General features: G+C 41.8%; 2 protein-coding genes across 4 annotated transcripts in view; both read right to left on the bottom strand.

The window, feature by feature from the left end:
- Nucleotides 1–5,312, bottom strand: part of mtmr11 (myotubularin related protein 11) — a 34,469-nt gene extending 29,157 nt beyond the window's left edge. The window contains exon 1 of the mRNA XM_014989834.2: nt 4,468–5,312. Within this exon, the coding sequence (XP_014845320.2) occupies nt 4,468–4,524 (57 nt within the window). The 5' untranslated portion in view covers nt 4,525–5,312. The remainder of the gene's footprint in view (nt 1–4,467) is intronic.
- Nucleotides 5,313–7,389: 2,077 nt separating this feature from the next.
- Nucleotides 7,390–24,140, bottom strand: part of otud7b (OTU deubiquitinase 7B) — a 39,843-nt gene continuing 23,092 nt past the window's right edge. For 2 of the 3 annotated variants that reach the window (XM_014989832.2, XM_088013531.1), the window contains 10 exons: nt 22,982–23,152; nt 20,948–21,178; nt 20,766–20,867; nt 20,319–20,446; nt 18,937–19,043; nt 18,588–18,715; nt 18,022–18,171; nt 16,371–16,488; nt 14,380–14,458; nt 7,390–13,220 (listed from right to left, as the gene is read on the bottom strand). In XM_014989832.2, coding sequence (XP_014845318.2) covers nt 11,778–13,220; nt 14,380–14,458; nt 16,371–16,488; nt 18,022–18,171; nt 18,588–18,715; nt 18,937–19,043; nt 20,319–20,446; nt 20,766–20,867; nt 20,948–21,178; nt 22,982–23,152 — 2,657 coding nt within the window. In that variant the 3' untranslated portion in view covers nt 7,390–11,777. The remainder of the gene's footprint in view (nt 13,221–14,379; nt 14,459–16,370; nt 16,489–18,021; nt 18,172–18,587; nt 18,716–18,936; nt 19,044–20,318; nt 20,447–20,765; nt 20,868–20,947; nt 21,179–22,981; nt 23,153–24,140) is intronic. The other variant, XM_014989833.2, reaches the window with a different exon arrangement.

Raw genomic sequence — 24,140 nt, 5'->3', positions numbered from 1 at the left:
AAAGCCAAGAACCATCTAGAATATGCCAGTAATCAAAATCAGCTGGTTTAATATTCAAGATTGTGTCTGACTCTTCACGCTCCAATCGGATGTTTTCCTGAAGTACAGGCTTCGACTGGAGGGTCCCTCCATGGAGCACTGGACCTTCAAGATCGAGTATTCACAAGTGCATGTCCCTGTCGAATGTGTTTTAGTTGGCCTCCATGTCTCATTTCCTGTCTGACTTTTGATATTTCCCTCAAATTGCTTCGTAGTTTTGATGAAAACAGTCCTCAGGTCTATCTTGGTCGGACAATCGGAGGGTATGAATGTCACTGTACACACCGTGTTTGGAGGAAGAATGGCTCTGAACACCAACCCAAAAACACCATGCTAATGTTAAAGACTGCAGGTGGAAACACCATGGTCTGGGCTGTCCTACAGGTTCTGGTTCTGGCGGAACGTGTAAAATTGAAGAACTTTATCTGTTTGAATATCCCAGTCAGTCATCTAACTTGGAAAAAAGATGAAGATCAGAACTCGTGCAAAGCACCCCAAGAAGCTTTCAGGTTTAAAAAAGGTTTGTGAGGAAGAATGAGTCAACATCACATTGGAACAGTGACTGCATGCAACATACAGGATAAGTCTTAACTCACCAAAAAAGTATTTTCTAGGCTGTATTGTCACACATTTTTGTAAGCAAGTCCAATACTTATTCTTTTATGTCATTCCATTTTTTAGCCATAGCTTCATTGTGGATTAAATTCCTTTGATTTCTTTGGAAGAGCGGATTACGTCAGCTGTTGACGACATCTGGTACGAATTTCTTGTCAGTTGAAATATTAGAAACATATTGACTGAGAAAAACGTTGAGGGGTTCATGACTTTTTTCACCACTGTAAGTAGCTGCACAACACAATGAATCCTTGGCTTCATATCTGCTGACTGCAAGGAACCCGTAACAATGTCATATTGGAATTTTGATGGAGTGTTACTTTTTCCAAAGTCTGAGTTTTACAGTAATGCTAAGAAATGCACCATGCCTGTCTAGAGGGAGATGGAAAAAGCAGCACAAGCAGTAAAGTGCTTAATAAATGCATGAAAAAGTAGCAGCCAGCTACAGCTGATCAAACTCCACAGAATAATTAATCATATGCTAGCTCTTACAGTCTGTGTGTTATTAACAAGTGAAAAACGTGTTTTTTTCCAATCTTCACTGAAGTGGACAATCCAGCAGATTCATCCTAAAGGTCAGAGCATGCAATGCTCAAAGATATGACAAAAGACTGCAGGAGTTTCATCTCAGACTCTACAGGCCTCAGTTAGTACGCTAAATGGCAGAGTTCATGATCATGATGTTCTGCTAATGAAGTTGTTCCCTTGAGTTCCCCTGAACTTCGTGGTGTTGAGTCTTTACATCACCAGATCTGTGTCCCTCTCCATGGATCTTTGATGTCAGTGAATTTTCGCCAGAAACTTTGCGCTGGTCTCCAAGTTCATGATGGTTTGAAAAAGACTGAAGAAGTATGGAAATGTCAATGGAGAAAGTTCTTTTACCAGAAACAAATACAGCAGCACAACATGGGTTTGCAGATTTGCTTTTGAATGACGGCCAAGACTTTGAGCAATTTTCTTTGAACAGATGGGAACAAAGCGTAGAGGTTTGACGATACAATAGAAACAGCATATCAGTAAAATCAGCCCATAGCAACTGCAAAGCACAGTGGTGGAGGCTGGTGGTTTGGGCTTTGTGCTGCAGCTGAGATTTACCAGCTAAATGTTATGCATTAGCAACATTGTGGCTTCAGTTTTGTTTTCTCTGCTTGTCCAACAGGGATTCCAAAGTCATGGATACTCACGGCCTGATGTGGCCGATGAATCAGAACATCACGAAGAGCATGGAGTGAGAATGCAGACAACACTCTGCTTGTTTGGGTTGTTGTTTTGAATTCAGAAAATGGATAACAAGTGTTTTTCCACCCTCCGTTTCCTTTTATGTCCCCAAACTTACTCATGCTTCTAAAAAAAATTAATCTTGAAAGTTTTCCGAAATGAACATTTCAGTTTCCGCCTGAACAACTGAGAAAACACACACTTTTTGATTATGACTAGGAAAATGAATGAATTGGTAACCCGTTGTTGTTTGAGCCGATCAAAACGGGCTTTAACTGTAATGAAGAAAGGAAGATTCAATGGCACGTCCAAACGGAGCGACCATCTGGTCCCAGATTTAGACTCAGCTTCACCACTCGCTCAGAAAAGTGAAACAAAAGAGTGTGTGGGTGGCCTCAGCGTATAATCTACCGTCCACAGGCCGCTACACTGCATTACCATATCTCTGCCTGAGCCACAAGCCCGCACGCTGATGACTTCCCAACGTCTCATTCTGAGGTAGTAAAAACTCCCAAGTCCTGACCTATCCAGCCTGTCTCCATGACGACAGCCAGATGTTGTGCACAGCACGTCACCCCCCCACCACCACCACCACTTCACATGCAAGCCTCGCCTGAGGGGGAGCAAAGGGAGGCATCTGTTCCCAGTTCCCCTCGCGGCTGCAGAAAATATCCGAGGAGACACAAAGCCAGGCTGCGCGACAACACAGCCAAGAACACAGGAAACCCTGTGCTTTCTGTCTAATCATGCATCGACCAAATGTTTCTCCTGTCAGGTGTGCATAATGACACACACCTCTCAGAGCAGTTCGTCGATTCTCCGTAATTGCTCGTGTAAATAAAAAGGAGCTGAAATTGTTCAGCACACATCTGTCCAGATGATGAATCACAGGCTGCAGTTTATTCCCACCATGCTGAGAGACATGATTAACATTCCCCTTTGTGGACTGTAATTAGGCTTCCAAGCAGTAACAGTGATTATATGTACCCTCTCTTTCTCAACATGCAAGTCTTTATCCTTTAAAGCAAGTAGAGAGCAGGGAACTGAAAAAACAAGAGGGAATCCAGGATGGATGGAGAACGTCCCAGAGGAGCGCAGCGTCTCTTCCTTATTTCCATTTAAAGACAAGTTTTCATGTTTAAGATGTAGTTAATGCTTAGACTATATCTTCATCATAGTAAATAAAGAACGGCAAACAAAACAAAGGTCTTCGTGTTTATTTTGTCAAATCTGACAAGTCTGATCTTAATAAAGTCTGATCCAAGTTCGTTACTGGCCTGTTTGGTTTTCCTTTCCAAACAGGCCATCCTGCTGGTTTAGGGAAGCAGGATGGTGCTTAACAGACAGGAGACTACAGCAATGGTGTCCAAATTTAGTCCTCAAGGGTCGGTATACTGCATGTTTTCGGTTCAACAAGCCTGATCCAAACGATGGTTCATTAGCAGAACCTCTGCAGAACTTTATGACATCCTGAGGAGGTAGTTGGCCCATTTGAATCAGCTGTGCTGGAGCAGAAACACATGTAAAACTGGCAGAACACCAGATGAGTCCAACGGAGAGCAACACAAATGGCTAATTAACCCAACATGCATGTTGTTGGGCTGCTGGAGGAAGCAGAGAACCAATGAACGCATTGGGAGAACAGCCAGGATTCAAACCCAATACCTGCTTGCAACTAATCCAGTGTGCAATTTGGGTTTTCCATTAAACATAATAAGGCTGTTTTTTCTTTCGCTCACTATTTTACAGACTTAATCAGATCTAAAAAAAAAAAAAATGCCAGTAACTAGTTATGCATCACTCTGTTGTCCAACTATAAAATCTTGCCACTTTTCCACGAAAAGCTAGGGAGTGCCGGCCTGACAATAAATGCATCAACAAGGACTTTGATTTTCAGGAAGAATCAAAGGTTAACAACTGGAGCTGCAGGAAAATATGCAACTGAGCATTTTGGTAATGATGGTAATGTGATGAACCCACATTCACCTCTGTGTGAACTTTAGCATCTCTGTCATTAAAACCAGTTGTAGAAACGCTTGTGATTCAGTCTACTGTGCAGCTTTAATTAGGAAATTGAAAAGAAAATTGGTACTGGCAAAAAGAGATCGGTGCTTTCAAACAAGAGTATTTTTAAGGGAGGGTGCAGGAATCCTGGTGGTTTAATCCGGCCGGTCTGGTTGAACATTTATAGCTCAGCCTGCTGAATGATGGCTGGTGTTTCCTGCATCATAACACTGCCCTTTTCCTGCCTCCTTCTGTGCTTTATGGTCACAAGCAGAGTTATGAAGACGGACTGTAGCACTGACAGCCAAATCAAATGCTTAGATAAATATTTAAAGTCTCTTAAATTAAATATGAGGCAGGAAATACACATGAGATAAAAAATAAAGCTTCCAAATATGATCAGATCGGTTTTAAATAAGAACTGGATGGTTGTCTGACAAGCAAAAAAAAAAAAAAAAAAAAAATCTTAAACAACCATGAGCTGTTTATGGGTCTCACTTACACATCTGCTGTGGATAAACTAGAATAGGCAGAAGTAGGTCAGACTCAGAGGGACTAGTTAGCGCCAGTTAGCCTGTCCCGTAACCTCACCTTAATATCTGGGAGCATCTGCCTCACTTTGAACGTCGTTCTGGATCCTGTCAACATCTTTCTGGACTGTTTCAGAACCGACAACCAGGAAGAATCCAGGAGGGAAAACGTGTGCTGTCTGAAGCTAATGGTTACGGGTTAGCGTCCTGCTTCGTCCATCCGTTTCCAGCGGAGGAAAACCGTTAAAACGGCGTTGAACAGCGGCCACCAGCAGTAGCAGCAGCCCGGCTTCTTCTTCTCCGCCTCCTCCTCCTCCAGCTGAGGTTTTCGGTGTGAACAAGCCAACTGTTCCAGCTTTTTTCATCGCTTTCTGTGCGGACAGCATCTGCCTCTCAACCCGCACAGAGAGAAAAATAAAGAAAACAAGAGCACACCCTGCCTGAGAGCGGCCACAACTCACTGAGCTTAGTCACTCAAACCGAGAGATGTGTTCACGGTTCCGGCCGGGACCCGTTCCGTTTTGTTTGTTTGTTCCTTCGCCATAGTGAAGCAGGGAGGACTGAAGGAGAGCGGGCTCTTAAAGAGACAGTGAGGCTGGACTCGGGGAGAGTCTTCAGTCAGCATTCACAGAAAAACCCGCAGGAGACTGGATATGTTCTGGTCTCGCTTCTGTTTGGAACGAAAATCACGCTTCGGGGGGTTAGCAGTCTTTCCTGATTTTTATAGACTCCCTGAACTCACCATCAGTCACCACAGAAGTTAATAGCTACAGGCGGGTAGTGACTGGTGGCTACATTTACTTCAGTAACTATTTTGAAAAATGAGTCAATTTTACTACACTGTACTTTTACCTGAGTAATATTTTACAGTAGTAATATGGCTACTCTTGAATAAAACTGAGTAAAAAAATTGTTTCATAAGTTTTTTGTTGAAAAAAAAAGCTTAAAGTTTATTCTGCTTGAATTTGTTTTTCTTTGTTATTCAGTTTAGTCTTTAAAATACCAGAAGTTACATAACTCAATATCTGTCACATAATCACATCATCTCCAAATATCAGGTGTTATTACTTAACACTTAATTAATTAATTAGCATTTTACATATACACACAATGTTAGTAAATATTTGATTTATTTGGTTATTTGGAATACTTGGTTATTGAGGATGATATAAATAATTTACATGCCATACAATTTAATAAATACAATGAAATTTTAAAATAGATGTGTATCATAAAGTTCTTGGTTTAATGAAGACACTTTTACATTAAATCTGCAGGGGTGTGAATAACTTTGGGTTTAGCTACATATTCACCTGGTGGGATGTCCAACTTTGAATTATTCTAAAAATATTTATTAAAATTCACTTGAACATTTAATATTCAATATTTATTTGAAGATTTTAATGTATTATACACATTCATTTATAAACATTTCCTATTATCAGAAAATACTTTCAGATTTTGTTGCGTTTTCTTTGAGTCACCAGCCACTCACTTCAAATTAAATTCACTGTTGTCTTCAGTTATGTACTAGAAGAAAAAAAAGTTGAGATGACGACTAACATAACACATATTCTGACCCTCCCCTTTAGCCTGTTCTCTATGTCTCTCAGTGAAGCAGCAACATTTGAGTTTGTGTTTGCATCTGTGACAAACAGCAAAACAAAAACAAAATTAAAAAACAACTTGCAGATGCAACTTGATTCCTATCCAGAGTCAGCCAATAGATTTGGTTTGCTTAGGATCATGACTTTATTTTTTCATCTTTTAATTAATTACTTGATTAAAATTAGTTATTTCCACCCATTTAATAGTTAAAACTGGTGAGTTAGCCATTTTAAAATATGAGGTAACATAGTTTGAGCATTTCAGTGTAACCATCAGATACCAGATGTGGAGCACAGCGGTGGAGTTCGGATGGTTTGGGTCTGTTTGCATCCAGCAGAACGATAAAGGAAAATGTGCAGCGTTCCCTGAAGAGAGAGGCAAGGATACATTTACAGAATGTTGTTTGTTTAAACCTTAAACAGTACTTTTCAAAAAGCAGACCAAATAAGCTTCAGCTAGATTCCCTTTGTACAGGATGTCCAAGTTTTCGTTTTCCAACACGTTCTTCTTTATGTAAAAGCAGATGCAGCCACAACTGGTATCTAAAGGAAGCCATTTTTATTATACAGGAATGAATGTCAAGAAACAAAGCCAACTTTTTTCTATTCTATAGAAATTATCTTTACATTAAGAAACAAACAACCAAATAATTATAATGTTCCATCTGCAGCCTGTTTTCTTACCTTACTGTGATCCTCAGACAAATCCGTGCAGGAATCTTTTCCCTCTCATTCACAGCAGCACAAGGAACCAAGACTTTAGGCGTTTCAGGAAATCCTTCCCAGGAAGAAAAGGGAAAGTTTGAGTAATCCTGAGCTCTGCTGAGCAGGTGAGGCGTCCCAGTCAACTAATATAGAGGTCTGGATTTTTTTAAACCACATGGGAAGCTGTTTAATATTGCATCAGGGTTTCCGATTTCTCTAATACATAAAACAGTCACAGACACAGGAGCGTGGATTATCTGAGCTGGGAGATATTCACTAATGTATTATGCAGCAAGGTTAAGATAAAACAACGAAACGGAGAGCAAATAAGAGAAAAGTTTTGCAATAAAAACACTTCCAGGTGATCAATTTCTTCAGAAATAGCTTAGGATTCAGATGAAAGCCAAACTGGAGAGTCTATAATGTTTTTAATGCTTCTTAGTGGGATTACAGCCACATATTACTTTCATGTGTATTTTATTTACTGGTTTGCTTTAACATCTGGTAGAAAATGTGTTTTCTTGAAGGAGAAAAATACTTTTTTTAACTTTGGTAAGTTTACTTTACAGCTAAACTTACTATTTATCCAATATTCAAATTTCAAGGTTTGTTGTTTTGGATTAAACTGACAAAATGGAGCTACTCAACAAAAACAGAAGAGAGACGAAAGATCCTTGAAATACAATGAGAATTTATTCAAACGGTGCAAAAAAAAAAAAAAAAAATCATAATACCTAACATAAAATCTGATGTTCTTTCTATCCAGATTGCACAGTCACACAGCCTTTTAAAACAAACCAAAAAAAAATTAAAGATAGAAAAATCAAAACAGAACAAATTACAACAAAGAACAAAAATCAGGTTAAAGTAACGCACAAATTTGGTAAAATGGTTCGCCATTTACATGCAACAGTTCCAGTCCCATGCAGCTCGGAGGTTTTCCCCGTTGCCCCCAAATAAAAGATCATAGAAAAATATAATCGAGTCAACGGTGCTGCAAACTAATGCGGAGCCATTTCTCTTCTTGTTCTGAGGAAATGAGCAGAGTCAAAAAAAAACTTCTTTAATTGAAGCACGGACTGATGGCTGCAGCATCAAAAATGAAACGTTCACAAATTTAGAAAGCAACAAACAGCCGGACTTCTAGACAATTAGCCAGAAAGAACATCCTAAATGATCTCAACTAAACTTCCTACAAGGAAACAAATTTGAAAGAACAGAAAAAAAATCTCACTATAAATATATAGATATATTTATTCTCAAATTGTTTTGTCAGTATTAAGGAAATTTTTCTCAATGAGAGGAGCCTCAAGTATCAAAAAGGCCCATGTGGGGGTTTCCTTCAACAGCCCAAACATTTCCACCCCCAGATCCAGGCTCTTTCCAAGCTTATTCTCAGAACTGTGGAAGTTTCCAACAAAATACATTCTTACCCTTTTAAAAACACTGTAAAACTTTGGGCTTACAAAAATAACTCGGAACATATTTATACAACCTCACAGGCGCTTCTGTTTGTTGTCATATATATATATATATATATATATATATATATATATATATATATATATATATATATATATATATATATATATATATATATATATATATATATATATATACATAGTTTGCAGGATGTAAAAACTGAGTTTGGGAGATAATTATTACTTTGGAGGAAAGGAGAGAAGAGGAAAAAAAGCAAGTTTTTCTCCCCAACAAAAGATTTATTCATGTGTATCAGTTAAAATCCTACATTACCAACACATGCTGACACACATTCACACTGACGACGGTTGCGTTTCGTTGAAAATTGAGCAGCTTTAGCAACATCTTGCTATTAAATAGTGTTTAAACAACACTAATAAAAACACACCTTATTATCCGTTTAATGGGGGGTTTAGTGTTTGTAGTTAGAGCAGCAGGGCCAGAATCAAAACCGAGTCCATACGGAAAACAAGACAGGAGCACCCTCTAGCGGGCAAGGCAGTGAATTGCATACTATTTTGTGCTTTTCTACCAACCTCAATGAGAGAAGACTGAACAAGCAGAGCAACTGGAGTCCAACATCATGGCTTCTTGTAGTGAAACGATAAAACAGCAAGACGTGAGAACCACAACAGTCTTGAACTCGAATTAACAAGGAAGACTCAAATAAATCCACCCTATTATCAGCTTATTTCCAGCGCTTAATAGACATGACGAGGGTGTAACTTTCAAAGGGACCGATGCTAGTTTAAAATTGTGCAATTATTTGCTTGGTTTAGCGGTCAGCAGTGAACTGGAAGGAAGCGGTTGGAATAAAAGCCTCTAGTTTGAGCCCCGTACTTCCAGGCGGCAGTGTCTGCAGAGACAGGGAGGGAAAAAACAAAAAATCCAGAAAACATCTGGAAAAGTGCTTAAAGGGAGGAGAATAAAACACCTTCAGCCTCTAAGTAAATTATCCGAGGTGGTTTTCATTTGACCTAAGCAAGGAGGAAACAGGAATTCTTAGAAATCTTGTATTATTTCAGAAAATCGTAATATTTTTAATTTAAGCTTCGATAAGAACCTTGTGTTAAACCCAGTGTCTGATTTATTTAGTGTTTGTTCTTCATTTGGTGCAAAGAGCATTTAAAACAGCCAGTGTAGCAGCTGACAGAAGACTGAAAACAGAAGAAAAACTTTCCCACACCTTTGAAATTCACCTGCACCTGAAATCAAACCAGAGCACCGCTTTACGCATCGACGCGGTCACGATCCGTTCCTTCCTGCAGCAGCTTTAAAAGTCAACCCGTCCAAGTTCAGGACTGCCATTTGCATGTTTTTGTTCCCGTTATACTGCGCGGAAAAGTTGGTTCTGTCAAGAGTCAGGGGGAAAAAAAAAGCTATTTCACTTCCAGAGTGGGTGAGTAGCGTCACAGATCTCAGCTGATGCCATTGCTTTTAATTACAGCGCCTTGTGCAAAAGTATCCAAACCCCTTCAACTGGTTTCAGCTTCTGTCGCACCAAGACCAGAAACTTCTGTTCATTTTATTGGGATTTTATGCGAATGAGAAAGCAGTATGTAATTATGATCTGGAAGGAAAATAATAGATGATTTTGAATGTATTTGCATTCAGCCCTCCTTTACAGTGATACTCCTAACTAAAACACACAACAAACAATTACATTTAACCACTGACGGCCCAGAAAATGAGATAATCAGAGAAGAGGCCAAGAGGCAACATGGCAACTCTGTTTACAGAGAAAAGTGACCTTTTCTGGAAGCGTTGCACAAAGAAAGTCATTGTTTTATCAAATGGAGAAAAAAAAAAAGCACACACAGCTGAACACTACCACTGTTAAACACAATGGTTGCGGTATGATGCTGTGGGAATGCTTTTCTTCAACAGCAACAGGAAGTTGATGGAAATAACGGAGCCAAATACAAAGTAATCCTGGAGAGAGCGTTTATAGTTACCCTAGAAAGACTTAATCAACACATACTCCTGTGTTAAAATGGCCTAGTCAAAGCCTGGACCAGACTCAAACTCTTCATCCCATTTTAGTTTCTAGATGTGTAACGCTAAAAGAAAATCCGTAGCTGCAGGATGAGCATTGCTTTTCAAACCCTGCACCGTTTTTAACGTCTGTTGCTCCATGACCTAAAATCCCAATAAAGACAAATCAAAGTTTGTGGATCTAAGCTGAGAAAATATGGGGCTTCAATACTTCTGCAAAGCAGCTTGGCTGTGCTGAACCTGCTGACATCTTCCAGATCCAGTTTTCATCTGATTGAGTTAAAATAAGAAAAAAAGGGGGCGGGGAATTTATTGCAGGGGATGCCGATTGTTGCGTTTTAGCACCTCAGCAGCGTCTTTCTGCACGTCGAGCGATAAACAGTAGTTTCAGTTTGCATAATGCAAATATCGAGTAGAAGCAATCCGACGAGGACAGAGGCATCCAGTAACAGTAAGGTCATATCCGTAACACTGATGTTGGACTAAACATGTGAAGCGGAGACAGTTGTGCCTTCTCCAGTTGTGCTTGCATCACTGCTAGTTGCCTGCATGAGTGTTATATACGATGCCTGCAGTTTACATTCCCTCCACTAGGAGGAGACAGTAGCCAGGTGTTTAACTCTTACCAAGGAGGAGAGTCACCGAGTGAAGCCGACCCCTCACCACCTCTTCAAATGAAACAGAATCTGTCACCAAAGCAGTTGTTTGTGCAGCTATCATTTTAAAGACATTAATAAATGTTTCCAGAGGTCATAGGTCAACCAGTCAGTTCATATTTACAAAATCAAACTGAAAATGGTGTCAATCAACTGTGACACATTTGTGCAGCAAACAGTTTTGTTTGTGCCATTACAATTTTTAAGATTTAAAAAAGAAATTCTCACAAGTCACTAGAGATTAACGTTTATGCCACAACCTTTAAAGAAATATTAATGAATGTTTTCAGGGGTCATCAGGTCAACCTGGCTTCCCAGTTTTACAAAATCAAACTAATTTGGCGTCAAATAACTGTGGCAAAAAAATAAAATTAAATTAAAATAGTTGCACAAACAAGCAACCAGCAGGTTCATCTCAGAACTTTTTCAGCCTTAAAAATAAAAGACAAAACATTTTCTGCTGCACGAACCAGCAAATGTAGCACAGCTGATTGACACCATGTTTCCTTGGGTTCTGTAAATGTGGACTGACTGGTTGACCTTTGATGACCTCTGGAAACATTCATTAATATCTTTAAAATGATAGTGGCACAAACTTAAAATTTGTACAAAAATGTAACATTTGACACAAATTTTGTTTAATTAGAAGAAGTGGGATTTGGGCATAACTTCACTCTGGTGGAGAGTTGAAGTCCACACATTCACACTCACACTCACACACACGCACACACACACACACACACACACACACACACACACACACACACACTCAACAGCTGCATAAGAGCAAAAACGTAACAGAAGTGCAGTCAGTTTCTTCGACGGTCTCTTCCCCAGTTTCTTCTCGTTGCCTTCAACAGGAAATGACACGGTAAGGGGTCGTTCCACGTTCTTTTCAACTGAAACACAAAAAGGCCACTCTTCGCTCAGAAGCGGTGGACGGCCGGCTCCGCCTCCCTCTTCCTCAGCTCCTCTCGGTAGCAGTATGAGCAGTAGTTCCCTGTCTCTGGGTGGCCGTAGTAGTTGCAGCTGGGTGTCCGACAGCGGCTGGACTGCAGGCCGGCCAGGCCGCCCGCGCTGCCCAGAGAGTAGTGTCTGACGGGGGGCTGCCCACTCCGACAGTCCAGGCCGGCGTTCAGCTCCCGGAAACCGTTGGTGTAGCCGCCGGCGATGGGCTCAGCGCCAGGGTAATCGGGTGGGTCAAACTCCGGCGGGTAAGAGGGGGCGAGCCGGGAGGGGCTGAGGGACGAGGGGATGTACTGCGGGTGGGAGGGACCCGGCGCGGCGGGGCAGTGGCGGGGCAGCGTCGCGTAGGAGGGGAGGCCCGGGTAAGAGGCGGCTGGAGAGCCGCCGGCCAGCTGGCGCCGTGCATCCAGGTGGCTGTGCATGTGGAGGTGCTGAGTCAGTGGCGTCGGCACGTGGGGCTGGTCGATGAACGACGGGCGAGGGATGGGGATGACCGCGGAGTAGAGGGAGGGGCTCAGCGGCGTGGGGTTGAAGGAGGGCGGTAAGGACTCCGTCAGCTCCTCTTTGGCGTCAAATGGCCGGTAGCTCAGCTCCTCCTTCTTCGGCGGCTGGAGGTTATTGGCGACGCCTTTCCGCTCGGCGTCGCGCCGCTGCTGCTCCTGCTCAGCGCGGAAGCGGTCCTCGGCGTCGGAGAGGTAGCGCTGGATCATCTCCTCCTGGAAGGGCTGGCGGTTGCTAGTGGTGAGGAGGCTGGCAAAGATGAGCTTCCTCTCGCCCTGCATGGCGGCCCGCAGGATGCCCAGGCTCACCTTCACGTCGGAGCTGTATTTGTAGTGCTCACTCTCTGTGCTGCTGCCGCCGCTGCTGCTCATGCTGCTCATGGTCCCTAGGAGGCGCTCACTGCCCGACGACGGCGACCCTTTCCCGGAGTCTTCAGAGGCCTGGGCGGACGGCGAACTGTCCTTGCTGCCCTTCCTGCCCCTGAATGAGCCCTTCTTCTTCTCCCCGCCTTCCGGTTTGGCGCCGGCCGCTCCGGCGTTCTTCCCCGTCATCAGCCCGCCGACGTTCTTCTTCAGCTTGCTGCCCAGCGTCTTCCCAAAACTGCCGAGCTTGTTTGCCACAGAGTCTGCCCTCTTCTTGTCTTTGTCTTTATCCTTCTTGGTTTTGTCCTTCCCGCCCGTCCCGGCGCCGGCGGACCCGCTGCTGGAGGAGCTGGAGGAAGAAGACGAGCTGTTTTTGGCCAACGAGCCGCTGCCGTTGGCGGTGGAGCCCGCTGTTGCATCTCCGTTGCCGTTGGAGCTGCTGCTGACCGACTCCTTGTCCGACTCTCCGGAGTCGGGAGGCGTTCGGGCGTCCTCTCCAGCGGACGCTGTGGGGGATTCGGGCTGGGCCAGAGGGGCTTGCTGCAGGCAAACCAAGCAGAAAAACACTTAGTGCACCAGGTTAATGTTTAAATTTAACTTTAGCTCTGGTTTTAGCTCAGTGAGAGAAGAAAAATAAACAGAGATGTAAAGAAATAACATATTTCAAATAACCGTGTCCCAATAAGCAATTAGTTTTTACAGGCAAGTTTCATAAATTCATTAAAAGCAGATCTGGGCGCATCAAACCCTGTTGTGATCTTCACAAAAAATACAACAACTGTACTGTATTTAATTAGTCATTTGTGTTGCAGCCATTATTTTAAATTGACAGATTTTAATTTGTCTAAACTGATTTTATCCTGATTAAAAACAAAAAGCCTGCATCTGCAGCTGCAGTCATGTGCCTCACAAAATCAGTTCAGGAGCCACAAATGGCCCCCGGGCCACACTTTGGACACCCCGGCTTTAGACAAAGGAGATGAATGTGAAGAAAATCAAACCAGAACATCTAAACCTCGATTCACGTTCGTCAGATTTTCTATAATATGGAAGTTTAGAAGAATAAACTCAGACAAAAACAGAAGTTTTGGAGTTTTTTATTTGGTCAACAAAAGCCAGAAATGTTGACGTTTTTAAATCCACTGTCTCTTTCAGGTCGGATCCATCTTGATCAGAATTAATTTGTGTCCTGAATCAGAGGTGTGGTTTTTGCTGATAATTTGAAGGAAATGCATTTAAACATTTGTTCTGACTGTGAATGTGTGCGCTGTGAAAGGGAAGCAGAACTGGTCTGTCGATCTCTCACCCTGTGAGACAGGAAGGCCGACAGCGAACTGCTGAGCCTGTGGCTTAATGACGGAGGCAGCAACGCCTCATTAGAACCTGGCGCTGATCCATTCTGAGCGCTCAGAAACCTCAACATGCCACTACGCTTGATTGTTTTTAGACTCCGCACACACGGAAGTGCGACTTCTGTGTTTTTAAGGGAATTTTACAACACGCCACATGTTCCAAACATGACATGCATGAAAGCGCACGTCATGATTGGAGTCATTCATTTTACGCCCATATAAACGGTACATTTGGACTTTTTATTCAAAGATTTTTTCACACTTAAACACAGCTGCTGATATAAACGATTTACTTTGGTTTGTTTTCAACCGGAGCAGGTGAGTTTGATGGAGCAGCTCGTTTTTACCTCACATGGCAGCGGCAGCCAGGTAACCGTCAGGTAGGTGTGTAACATCTGCAGCTTGGCCTCCAACGAGAGCGCCACACTGGGAGGAAAAAATAGATAAACAAGTTCAGTTCTGAGGCGGATTCTGCTGCTACATGTCCACCGTCACCAGGAACGACTGCTGCAACCGGCTGGGATTCTGAGATTACAGAAAAAAACTTAATAAAACTGGCTGAAAACATAATAAATGATCCCAATTGAATCTGAATCTCAGTACAGAGAGTCACTGTGCTGATCTGATTATATATTTCTATAAATAAATTACACCCGTTAGTATTTAGGGAGGAAACAAATAATTGGATCAATTGCTTATTAAACTAATCATCAACTAATTTAGTAATCGATTAATCATTAACTGGAGTCCACAGACTCTAAAAAAGGCCTTTTGTTAAAAGAACAACAAACTCAGAGCAGATAATTGTAAAAAAAATATATATATACACATATTTTTTTTTTCCATTTAAAACAATAATTGTCAAGTTAAAACAGCAAATGGTGCATTAGTGGGTGTATTTGCTATCTCCACCCAACTGGCACATGCATCAGAGAGAATCAAGCGCACCCATCTCTCTCTCACTCAAGCCTTCAGAAGCCTATAAGGTAACTTGGCACACCTGTGCTCAGAATGATCTCTACAGACAAAGAACCTCGGCTTCAAGCTTCCACAAAGACACCACTGGTAGGAACTGGACATTATGCACAGTTTAAATCATTTCATCTGCATTCAGAAGACCAAATTAGCCTTGGTGATGAAATTGGTTTTATGTGTTTAGAATGTAGTTTATTTATTTGTTCATTCACTGTTAACTTAAAAACAGATTGGTAATATTTGGTAAGCTGCTTAATTAGCTCATTGTGATTTGTAATTTATTTTGGTTCATTTGTTTGTAGGTTTTCAACCTGCTTGGTGACCTCTCTGTGTCTACTCTGACCACTCAAACAAAATCATGGTGGTCTTGTATTGTAAACTGAAGTAATTTAAAGACAAAAGAAAAGAGAAATAAAAAGATGTCGCTGAGATGAGTCGTTTCTGCGTCTCTTTGGAGGAGGAAAGCCTTTTCAAGTTTGGGCAAAAGCTGTGGTGGTTTGAAGAGGCCAAAAAACTTGACAATAATAATAAACTTTTGTAAATATGTTCTTCCCAGAAATCAAATGGTAGTTTTAGCTTACCCAGGGTCAAATTCTGTAAAAATAAGAAATAAAAGGAATCTGTCTTTAAGCACATTTTGTTATCCAATTACAAACCAGTAAACCAAAAACCAAGCAACAGATCAGCCCTGAACAGCCAATGCACTGTGTTGTTGTCAAGCAAAAGAGAGAGAAAAAAATGCTGTCATGGCATTTTAGCCAAAAATAAAAATATATTTTAAAAAATTTATCAAATCATTTGTTTATTTGCATCTTTTATGTATTTCTAAAAAATGAATGAAAAATCTGCATAATGTAGCAATTTTATTATTTGATTAATCATTAGTAGCATTAGTTCTGTAAAATGAGGTGACATGGTTTGTTTCTGAGCTGCCAATTCTAACATTTCAATACATTTAATAAAACACAGGTAGAGAAAATGGATCCTAATGTCTTGGATTCACATTCTGCGATAAGCCTTCATCTCCATGACCTTTAAACACACTCAGATGAGACAGTCACCACTAGCAGCTGAGTTAATAAGGTTCTTTTTCCACAGAGCTGCTATTTTTGGCGCTTGCACCTCTGGTTCATTCACTCAAAGTATTTACGGCTAATCTCATTGTCAACGTCAGTGGGTATCTGTAATCTGGCGTCAGCGGCCAATCTCTGCACGCCTCCGCCTGCTGCAGAAAGCGCCGCTGCTGTTTACGGGCCTCGGCACGCTCACAGCGCTGGCATGTGACGCAGCGTTTTGTTGGCATTGTTTGTGACCTTTCTATAGAAGGAACATGTGAGCGGACGGTTTCATTCTGTGCGTTTACCTCGCCAGCATCACGTTGTCTGTGTCATCTTTTCCCCATTCCCAGTCCTTCCCAGGATCCACAGCAAAGTGCAGAGGCAGCATTTTGTGCTCCGAGTCGGTGAGTGGAATCACAACTGCTGGTAGAAAAAGACAAAAAAATGAATAGAACTGTGCTGCAGTTTTATTCCTCATGCTGGAGGTGTGACCATTACTAATCCAGGATATTTAAATTTGACCAGATTTTGAGCAGAAATATCCACACACCCCTCTAATTAAACATGAGCAGGTAGGGCTGTCACAATAATCAATAAATCAATTAATAACAAACTGAAACAAACTGACCTGATTTATCGTTTGGATGATAAAAGTCTTCAGTTTGGTAGTTTGGTCTCACCTAGCCCTTTTTTGAGGGGTGATTTTGTTTACAAAGACTTCAAATTAATTTTGTCATTTTATTTATTTTGGATATTTAAAATGTCTTCCAGTTCATTAGAATTTAAAGTTTACTGATCTTTGAGAATGTGTTCTTGCATTACATTACTTAAAAAATGGTCTCACCACAACAATATTATAATTTATCACAATAACTTCTGGAATAATTCATCGTCCAGCAAAAATGTGTTATTGTGACTTGCCTATGTCTGTTTATCATCCATATCCCAACGTAATAAAGAAACCATGTCATTGATCACACATTCTGGACCGGTCTACGTCGAAGCATAAGCATTTGCAAAATACTATCAGGAAATTGCCAAGATTCTAATTTGTTTGGCACAATTACACATTTTATAGCATCTTTTTTAGGATCTTAAAAGTTATCTGTGGAGTTGTACTCAAATAAATGAAGACTTGCTTTCATCTTTCTGCTTTTAATTTTATAAAACTGTTTCCAGTATTTTTTCATCAGTTTTAGATATTTACAGTATACAGTGGTATAATAAATGATAAATACATTTGTTAGGCATCTTGGGGGGTTTCACTCTGAATTTTTTTTTCAACTCTGATTTTATGTCTGTGATTGAAGAGCTAATATGCAATAACAGAATTTACAAACGAAAATAATACGTGTAAATTTGCAGAGTTCAGGTTGTGTTGAACCTGAAAATGACATCACATAAGGCAATAATAATGGTTTTTATTGGGAAATGTGTTTTTCATTTATACTCTGGACCAGGGGTCCCCAAACTTTTTCCTGCGAGGGCCACATAGCTGTTCCTTTCTCTGGTCGGGGGCCAGTCTTAGTTTTTGGAGGAAGAAACCTTAGAAAATTCTTGTCGGGGGGTGGGCTGCTGCTGCCGCTCTGTCTTCAAAACTGTCGAGCGGGGCAACGACACATTCGCGCTTTTAGATAGATTTTTACCCAGAATGCAAATGGAAAAAACCGTGAGTGAAACGGTGACTGGTACTGACTAGTATATATTCCATTGAGGGAAAGTTAGTTTCACATCTGCTCAAGAGCCCCCCTGGTGGTTGAAGAAAAATCCACATATAAACCGGAAAATACAATATATGAAAAAAAACACTGAATGCTCTCTGGTATGAGGAGGCGGGCCGGATCCGGCATTGTTCAGGGGGCCGTAGTTTGGGGACCCCTGCTCTGGACCTTGAAACCTGGCATCTGAACAGGGCTGTGCCGGTTTTAGAGCTGCTGCAGACATCAGGGGCCTCACCTTGATCTTTGGAGCTGTCCTTCTGCTCCATGGAGACCAGGGCAGAGAAGTGTGCCTGATCGTACGCCAGGACCAGTGGAGAGCGATGGCACTTGGCAGCTGGCACCTCCAGCGGCAGGTAGATGCCTCCAAACGGGATGGGAGCAAAGGCTGCGGCAGAGAGAGGGGCACCAGGAACATTAGATGACAAGAGCTAAACTGTTTATCCACAAAACAAAAGGAATAATTAACAAATGAAAGCAGACAGATGTTCCTCCATTTTTTGTGGAAGCAATGTCAGTAGTGTGTTGAAAGGTTAGGAAATAATATCGGTTATTGATAGTGGAGTCCTGATTGTCATATAACCTCATTAAGCTACTGCAGCAGTGGAAACACAGTTATCCTATTAGCTGGAAACTGTATCAGTATCGCTTAATTGTTTTGTGCCAAAAATAGAAACCGACGAAACCGTGGCATACATGTGATAATTTCATACATGTCTAGAGTGGAAGTGAAGTGTGGCGGCCCTCTGCCTGATTCCCTCCAGGTGAAAAAGCATTAATAGGTGGAGGTTCTGCTGCACCAACCTTCTCCTCCAGAGTCCCTCAGCATGGTGTCGGCCACCACCACGATGGGCCTTCTGAGGACGTGAGCCAGGACGAAGACGTGAAACTCCTCTAAGCTCTCATAGACCGGCTCATCAGACGATTCCGCCCTGCAGAAAGCAACAACACAAACAAACAGTTGTTTACTCTGGAACTGACCCAGACCATGAAAAAAAAACGTTTCATTAAAAAGCATGGCCGCTCGGCTGTTTATGCGTCTCAGAGGACATGTCACAGTGACGCGCCGCAGTTGTTTGTTCGTGGAAAACAAGCAGCGTGTGACTAAGTGGCGTGGGTTAACAGTCAGTGCATTGTCCGTGCCAGACCTTACCCGTTGGTGCCGTTGGTGCTGTAGTGGATTCTTGGCTCGCTGGAGGCCAGCTTCAACAGCTCGTTCCACTCTTTCTGCCACTCCTCCTCCGTGTACACCAGCCCGGACTGAGATGGGGGGGAACGAAGGACACAGTTTTGTCATTTAGAGAGACGGTGTCGAATGTCACAGAAGCATGCGCCGACGTTCCTGCGTCTTACCACGAGGCTACAAACTGACAACTGAGCCCGGAGCGTCTGTGCTGCTCAGACAGCAGCGCCAGAGTTTCTCATGGAAAATAAACGCTGCAGGAGCCGCAGCGGCCGTTGAAGAACGACCAGATATTAAGCAGTTATTGGTATGGCCTGTGCTCTGTGGGCGTCTGGTCTGCACGCCGGCTGCTGCCATGTTAAATCACACACTTGTTGCACCACAAAGCTTGCTTTCATACCAAAAAACTACAGTCTGGAAAAAACTGAAAACAACCCCAAACAGCCTGGTTTTGTTTCATAGTCACAGTACAGAACATTTACAGCCTTATGAGAGGATCAGGAGTCACAGCCGCCTGTCGAGGATACTGTTAAACAACCATCAGCATGTTAATAATGTGGGTCAAGTTAAAAAATAACTGCAGGCGTGTCTAAAAGTAGAAAAGATTTGATGTTCTTCATACAGTTTAACGGGGTTGGAACAATTAATCTTTGAAATAATCATAAGCTAGATTAGTAATAGATTACTCACTAATTGGAGCACACAGACTCAAAAAAGGCCATTTGCTGAAAGAACATTATCATAGCAGTAAACTGATCAAAAAATAAATACATATTGCATTTAAGTTAAAAAAAAAAAAAAACATTTTATTCTATTTTATGTCTATATGTAAGTTCTACCCGTTTTTCAGCTTTGGAAAGTGTTTCTACACTTTACCTTTAAATTCCTGCTCACATTTATAGCAACTATTGGGCTTTGGCCCAACTACTGAAATCCCTGATATGCAGCCAAGCCTTGTTAAATATGGATGCTGCATTGCTGAAGCAGCTGGTGATGAATAATGTACCTGAAAGTTTGGGTTTTAATTGCATAAAAACATAGTTTTAAGCTCCGGGAGCAGTTTTCTCTCGCAGGTTGAGGCAGATTCTTTTATCTGAGGCTCATTACTGACGCAGTTTGTAGTTTTGTGTAAAGTGGGGGTTTCCAAACTTTTGGTCACGTGGACCAAAATTGTCGAGACAAAAGTGAACAACTAAAATCAAACAAAAAAAGTCAACCATTTTTTTTTTTTTTTTTAACTAAATGGATGTTATTTATGGCAACTCAAAAACTGTGCTTTCTTTTTACTATGACTTTAGCCAGACAATAGCTGAGTAAATGTCTCGGAGCGTCGGGCAGTCAGGGTATCGCACCTCTTTGTTCTGCTGGGTCTGCTGCCACCTCCACCTGCGTTTCAGAGCTTCTCTCTCCAGGCCGTGATCCATCAGCGCATACAGAGACTTCCGCAGCATCAGGTCACGATCATGGAAGCCCCACATTCCTGAAGCAGAAACGCACAACATTTTGTTTTTCTCTCCTACATAAAATGCAAGAGAATCAGAAATTCTACAAATGTCGGCCTGCATTTATGTTTTTCAGATAAGACGTCAAGCTGGTGAACAGAACAAGGTCTAGATTGATGTGTCCACATCAGCTGTGGCCTTATTCATTTCTTTGAACTGGCATTCCTAAGAGGGCCACAAAGGGGAGGTGGATGCGCTCAGCAACACTGCAATTAGTTCTTCAGTCAACAGCGAAGCTCTCCTGCTGAATGCTAATGGAGAGGGAACCTGAACGCTACTGGAAGGACTGAGACTCACCCAGCGAGGCGGCGTGCAACAGGCAGTTTCCGTCTCCGCTCGTCGCCAGCGGCAACAGATTCTGACAGTTTGGAACCACTTTCGTCCACCAGTTCAGTCGCCCTGCAGGCAGAAAATTCGACTTTAACCCCTGTGTTTAAGGAAGCGTGCACCTTTATGAGTCACATGAGTGAAAGTCTGACCGGCGTTCTCCAGGGCCACCATCATGGACTGCTCGATCAGGTCCCTCTCGATGAAGCTGCGGAAGTCGTCCCTGTACACAGTAAGGTCCGGTAGCTGGAAAGTGCAGAGCGGCGTGTCGAGGAGCGGCTCGCTGCTGCTGCCGCCGGTGCTGGAGACGTGAGAGCGGGCCAGCGAAACGATGGTGGAACTGGCGTGAGAAATGCCCCTCGACAGACGCTTCTCTGACGCCGCTGAAACGCAACGGCAGAGAGGAAACAATGGGAAGTAAACCTAGAAACTGTTACTGTTTTACAATTAAGTATGCAGTATACTGTATTATTTTTAATAATGCAGTTTATTAAAAGATGGAAAGGTTAAAAACTTTGTGGGGGTTATATTGTTCAGGTTTTCTAATAAAAATTGAAGGATGGAAAGTTTAGTGGAAGGAAAACGTTGGGTAGAAAAGGAACAGAAATAGTTCAAACAGACTGGACTTTAATTGGAGACCAAACTTAACAGTCAGTGCTGCCATCTACCATCTGTCCAGACTGTGAAAACTAAAAACAGCTGCTTTAAAGAGTTTTTCTTTTTGACTTCTGTTATAAACTGTTAAACATAATTACCAAATTACTAAAAATATGTTGGCTGAGGTGCATAAATCTGTATGTAATTTATGTATGCAACATAATTTCTGCTTTTTGAATTAATTACTAAAATAAATTAACTTTTTCATGATATTTTATTTTACTGAATCTGCAATACTTCCCTGTTTTTAACTTTGATTGTTTTACACTGTATTGTAGTTTAGATCGAGCCTAAAAACTTCAACCCAACCTGAGCCAGTCGACATCGTGTCTGAGCTCGATGCAAACCAACTAATTAACCTCCATTACAGACCTGAGGCCAAAGTAAACCCAACATATTATTTTAATAATGCGTCATTTTTAGGCTACAATTTAAGTAAGTAGTGTAACTTCTTCCATTTCTAGCTTTTATTTAACTCCATTTTGTCACTTGTTGTCAGTCAAGTGTAGATCATCTGAGATGTGTGACTGATAGGAGCGGAGCAGGGCGAGGCGCTGGTTACAGTCTAATGAGCTTCTGGCTCTTTACATTCTTTCTTCAACAAGTCACGTTTATTTGTACATCACATTTCAGAACAGGGCAGCTCAAAGTGCTTCACACTACACAAAACAGTTATGAAACAAACATTACATTTTGTCAATCATCACAATTATCAAGCAAATACACATCAATACATTGATCAATGTCCCAGTTACTAGGCAGCTCTAAACAGGTGGGTTTTTAGTCTTGATTTAAAGGAACTCAGTGTTTCAGCATCTGTGCTGTTTTCTGGAAGTGCTCCTCTATTTAGACTATAATGAGTAGATTAACCCGCCTGGTAAAACTTTATTTGACGGGGCGTGCATAAGAATGACATCACACCGTCAGAAACATGACATAACCCCTGTCATGAGCATAAGGAAGTCTTTATGAATGTTTATGCCTGTTTTCATGAAGTATCATTCGGTAAATAATGACACTTTTAATGCAAAGTTGCTGTAAATGTTGTATTAAAAGTCTATTAGAAGTGCCAACTTTGTATTATTTTGTAAATAATGCAAAATTCATAAAGACTCCTTCATGGTCATGACAGATGTTATGTCATGTTTATGACACCCTGTCAAATAAAGTGTTACCACACACCTTTATCTCTGCATGTTCATCGTTGGCTGATTAAATGTGCCAGAAAAACGAGTAGTTTTGGTCCGACCCGGCCTGGACATAAATCTAACCTCCACTGTACAGAGGTCTGTGTTGAAACTCCTTTGTGTTGTTGTGAGGGTGATGTGTGGCCAGGACAGTAAGGAAAGTCGTTGAACTTTAGATAAGTTAATAAACACCTTACAACCACCTTACAACAAGCAGAACAAAAAAACTATTTAAAATTTTTCAAAATGGCTTCCAAATCTAATCACAATCAAGCGACCACATAAACAGACTTTGAACTCTAATGAAAAAAAAACAAATATTTGCAAATCGTTGTGCCTCACCTTGCACCACCTCGTCTTGCCGGTGGAGAACAGGACGCCCCACCCGGGCCATCTCCTTCTCGGATGGCTGATAGACCCGGTCTTCTGGGAACGAGTACGTCAGGCTGCCGGCGTGGACCTGCCGCAGCTGCTCGAAGTCACTGAGCGCCGCCGTGAAGTCCCAGTTCTTACCTACACAGACAGAGGCAGAGAGGAGAAAACATTCATGTGACTCAACTGGACGACGGGACTCAACAACCTGGATCCGCTTTACAAGGCGAACAAATGACGCGTCGTTAATGAGTTTAAATATTTACCACCAGTCATGGCAGCATGGGCCGTCTTATCTCATGCAAAGGCGCATTCCGTCACTCAGGTGAATACCAGCGTTCGCTGCTGCAGCTGCATTACATTTTCAGAGCATATATCTGCTGGCAGCTCGCACTGCTGCTAGGCAACAGAAATCCTCTTCACTTTAGCCATACCTTGCTTCTCTCAGTGTTTGGTAGCCAATAATAATAATAATAATAAGACACAAACAGCAACTGAAACTAGGTATCTCCAGTGATGAAGCTCTGTGTCTACTTGAACCCATGTGACCTTTGTTCAATTGCAGGTCACGTGGGTGGGGAAAAAAATGACATAAAATTAAGACATTTTAGGTCTTAAATATGTAAAAATAAATAAATAAATATTTTTCACAATTATCATTATGTTGTGACGGTGCAAGAATGATAACTCCAGTACTAACTGCAGAAATACACCACTAAGTCAGAAACAACCAATCAGAGTCAGGAGGAGGGTCTTAGTGTTGTCAATCAATCTCATGTTCATCCCCTCCTGGTTGCTCTTTGCTAAGCTACAGCTGGTTGACGTTAGTTAGCATAGCCACTATGTTGGCGGATAAATGGTTTTTCTGTAACAGTACATTGTTTTTCCACTATTAACACATTGAGTGACGTACAGGAGGATGATTGACAGCGCTAAGACACGCATCCTGGCTCTGATTGATTGTGACTGGGAGCGTTGCATTTTTAGTAATGGTAGCACTGGGAGGTGGTGGAGGAGTTGCATTTTTTTCGACAGAATATCCGTTTGACAGCATACTGTCATGACATGGCTAAAGTTTTAATAAATATGTAAAAAACAGATTTTTAAAATAAAATCCTGAGGCTTTTAA

The sequence above is a fragment of the Poecilia mexicana genome, unplaced genomic scaffold, assembly GCF_051168715.1.
Source record: "Poecilia mexicana isolate PSO_F unplaced genomic scaffold, ASM5116871v1 scaffold_16, whole genome shotgun sequence".
In the NCBI taxonomy this organism is placed as follows: Eukaryota; Metazoa; Chordata; class Actinopteri; order Cyprinodontiformes; family Poeciliidae; genus Poecilia; species Poecilia mexicana.
The sequence above is the reverse complement of the archived record's forward strand: the minus strand, read 5'-3'. Positions and strand labels throughout refer to the sequence as shown.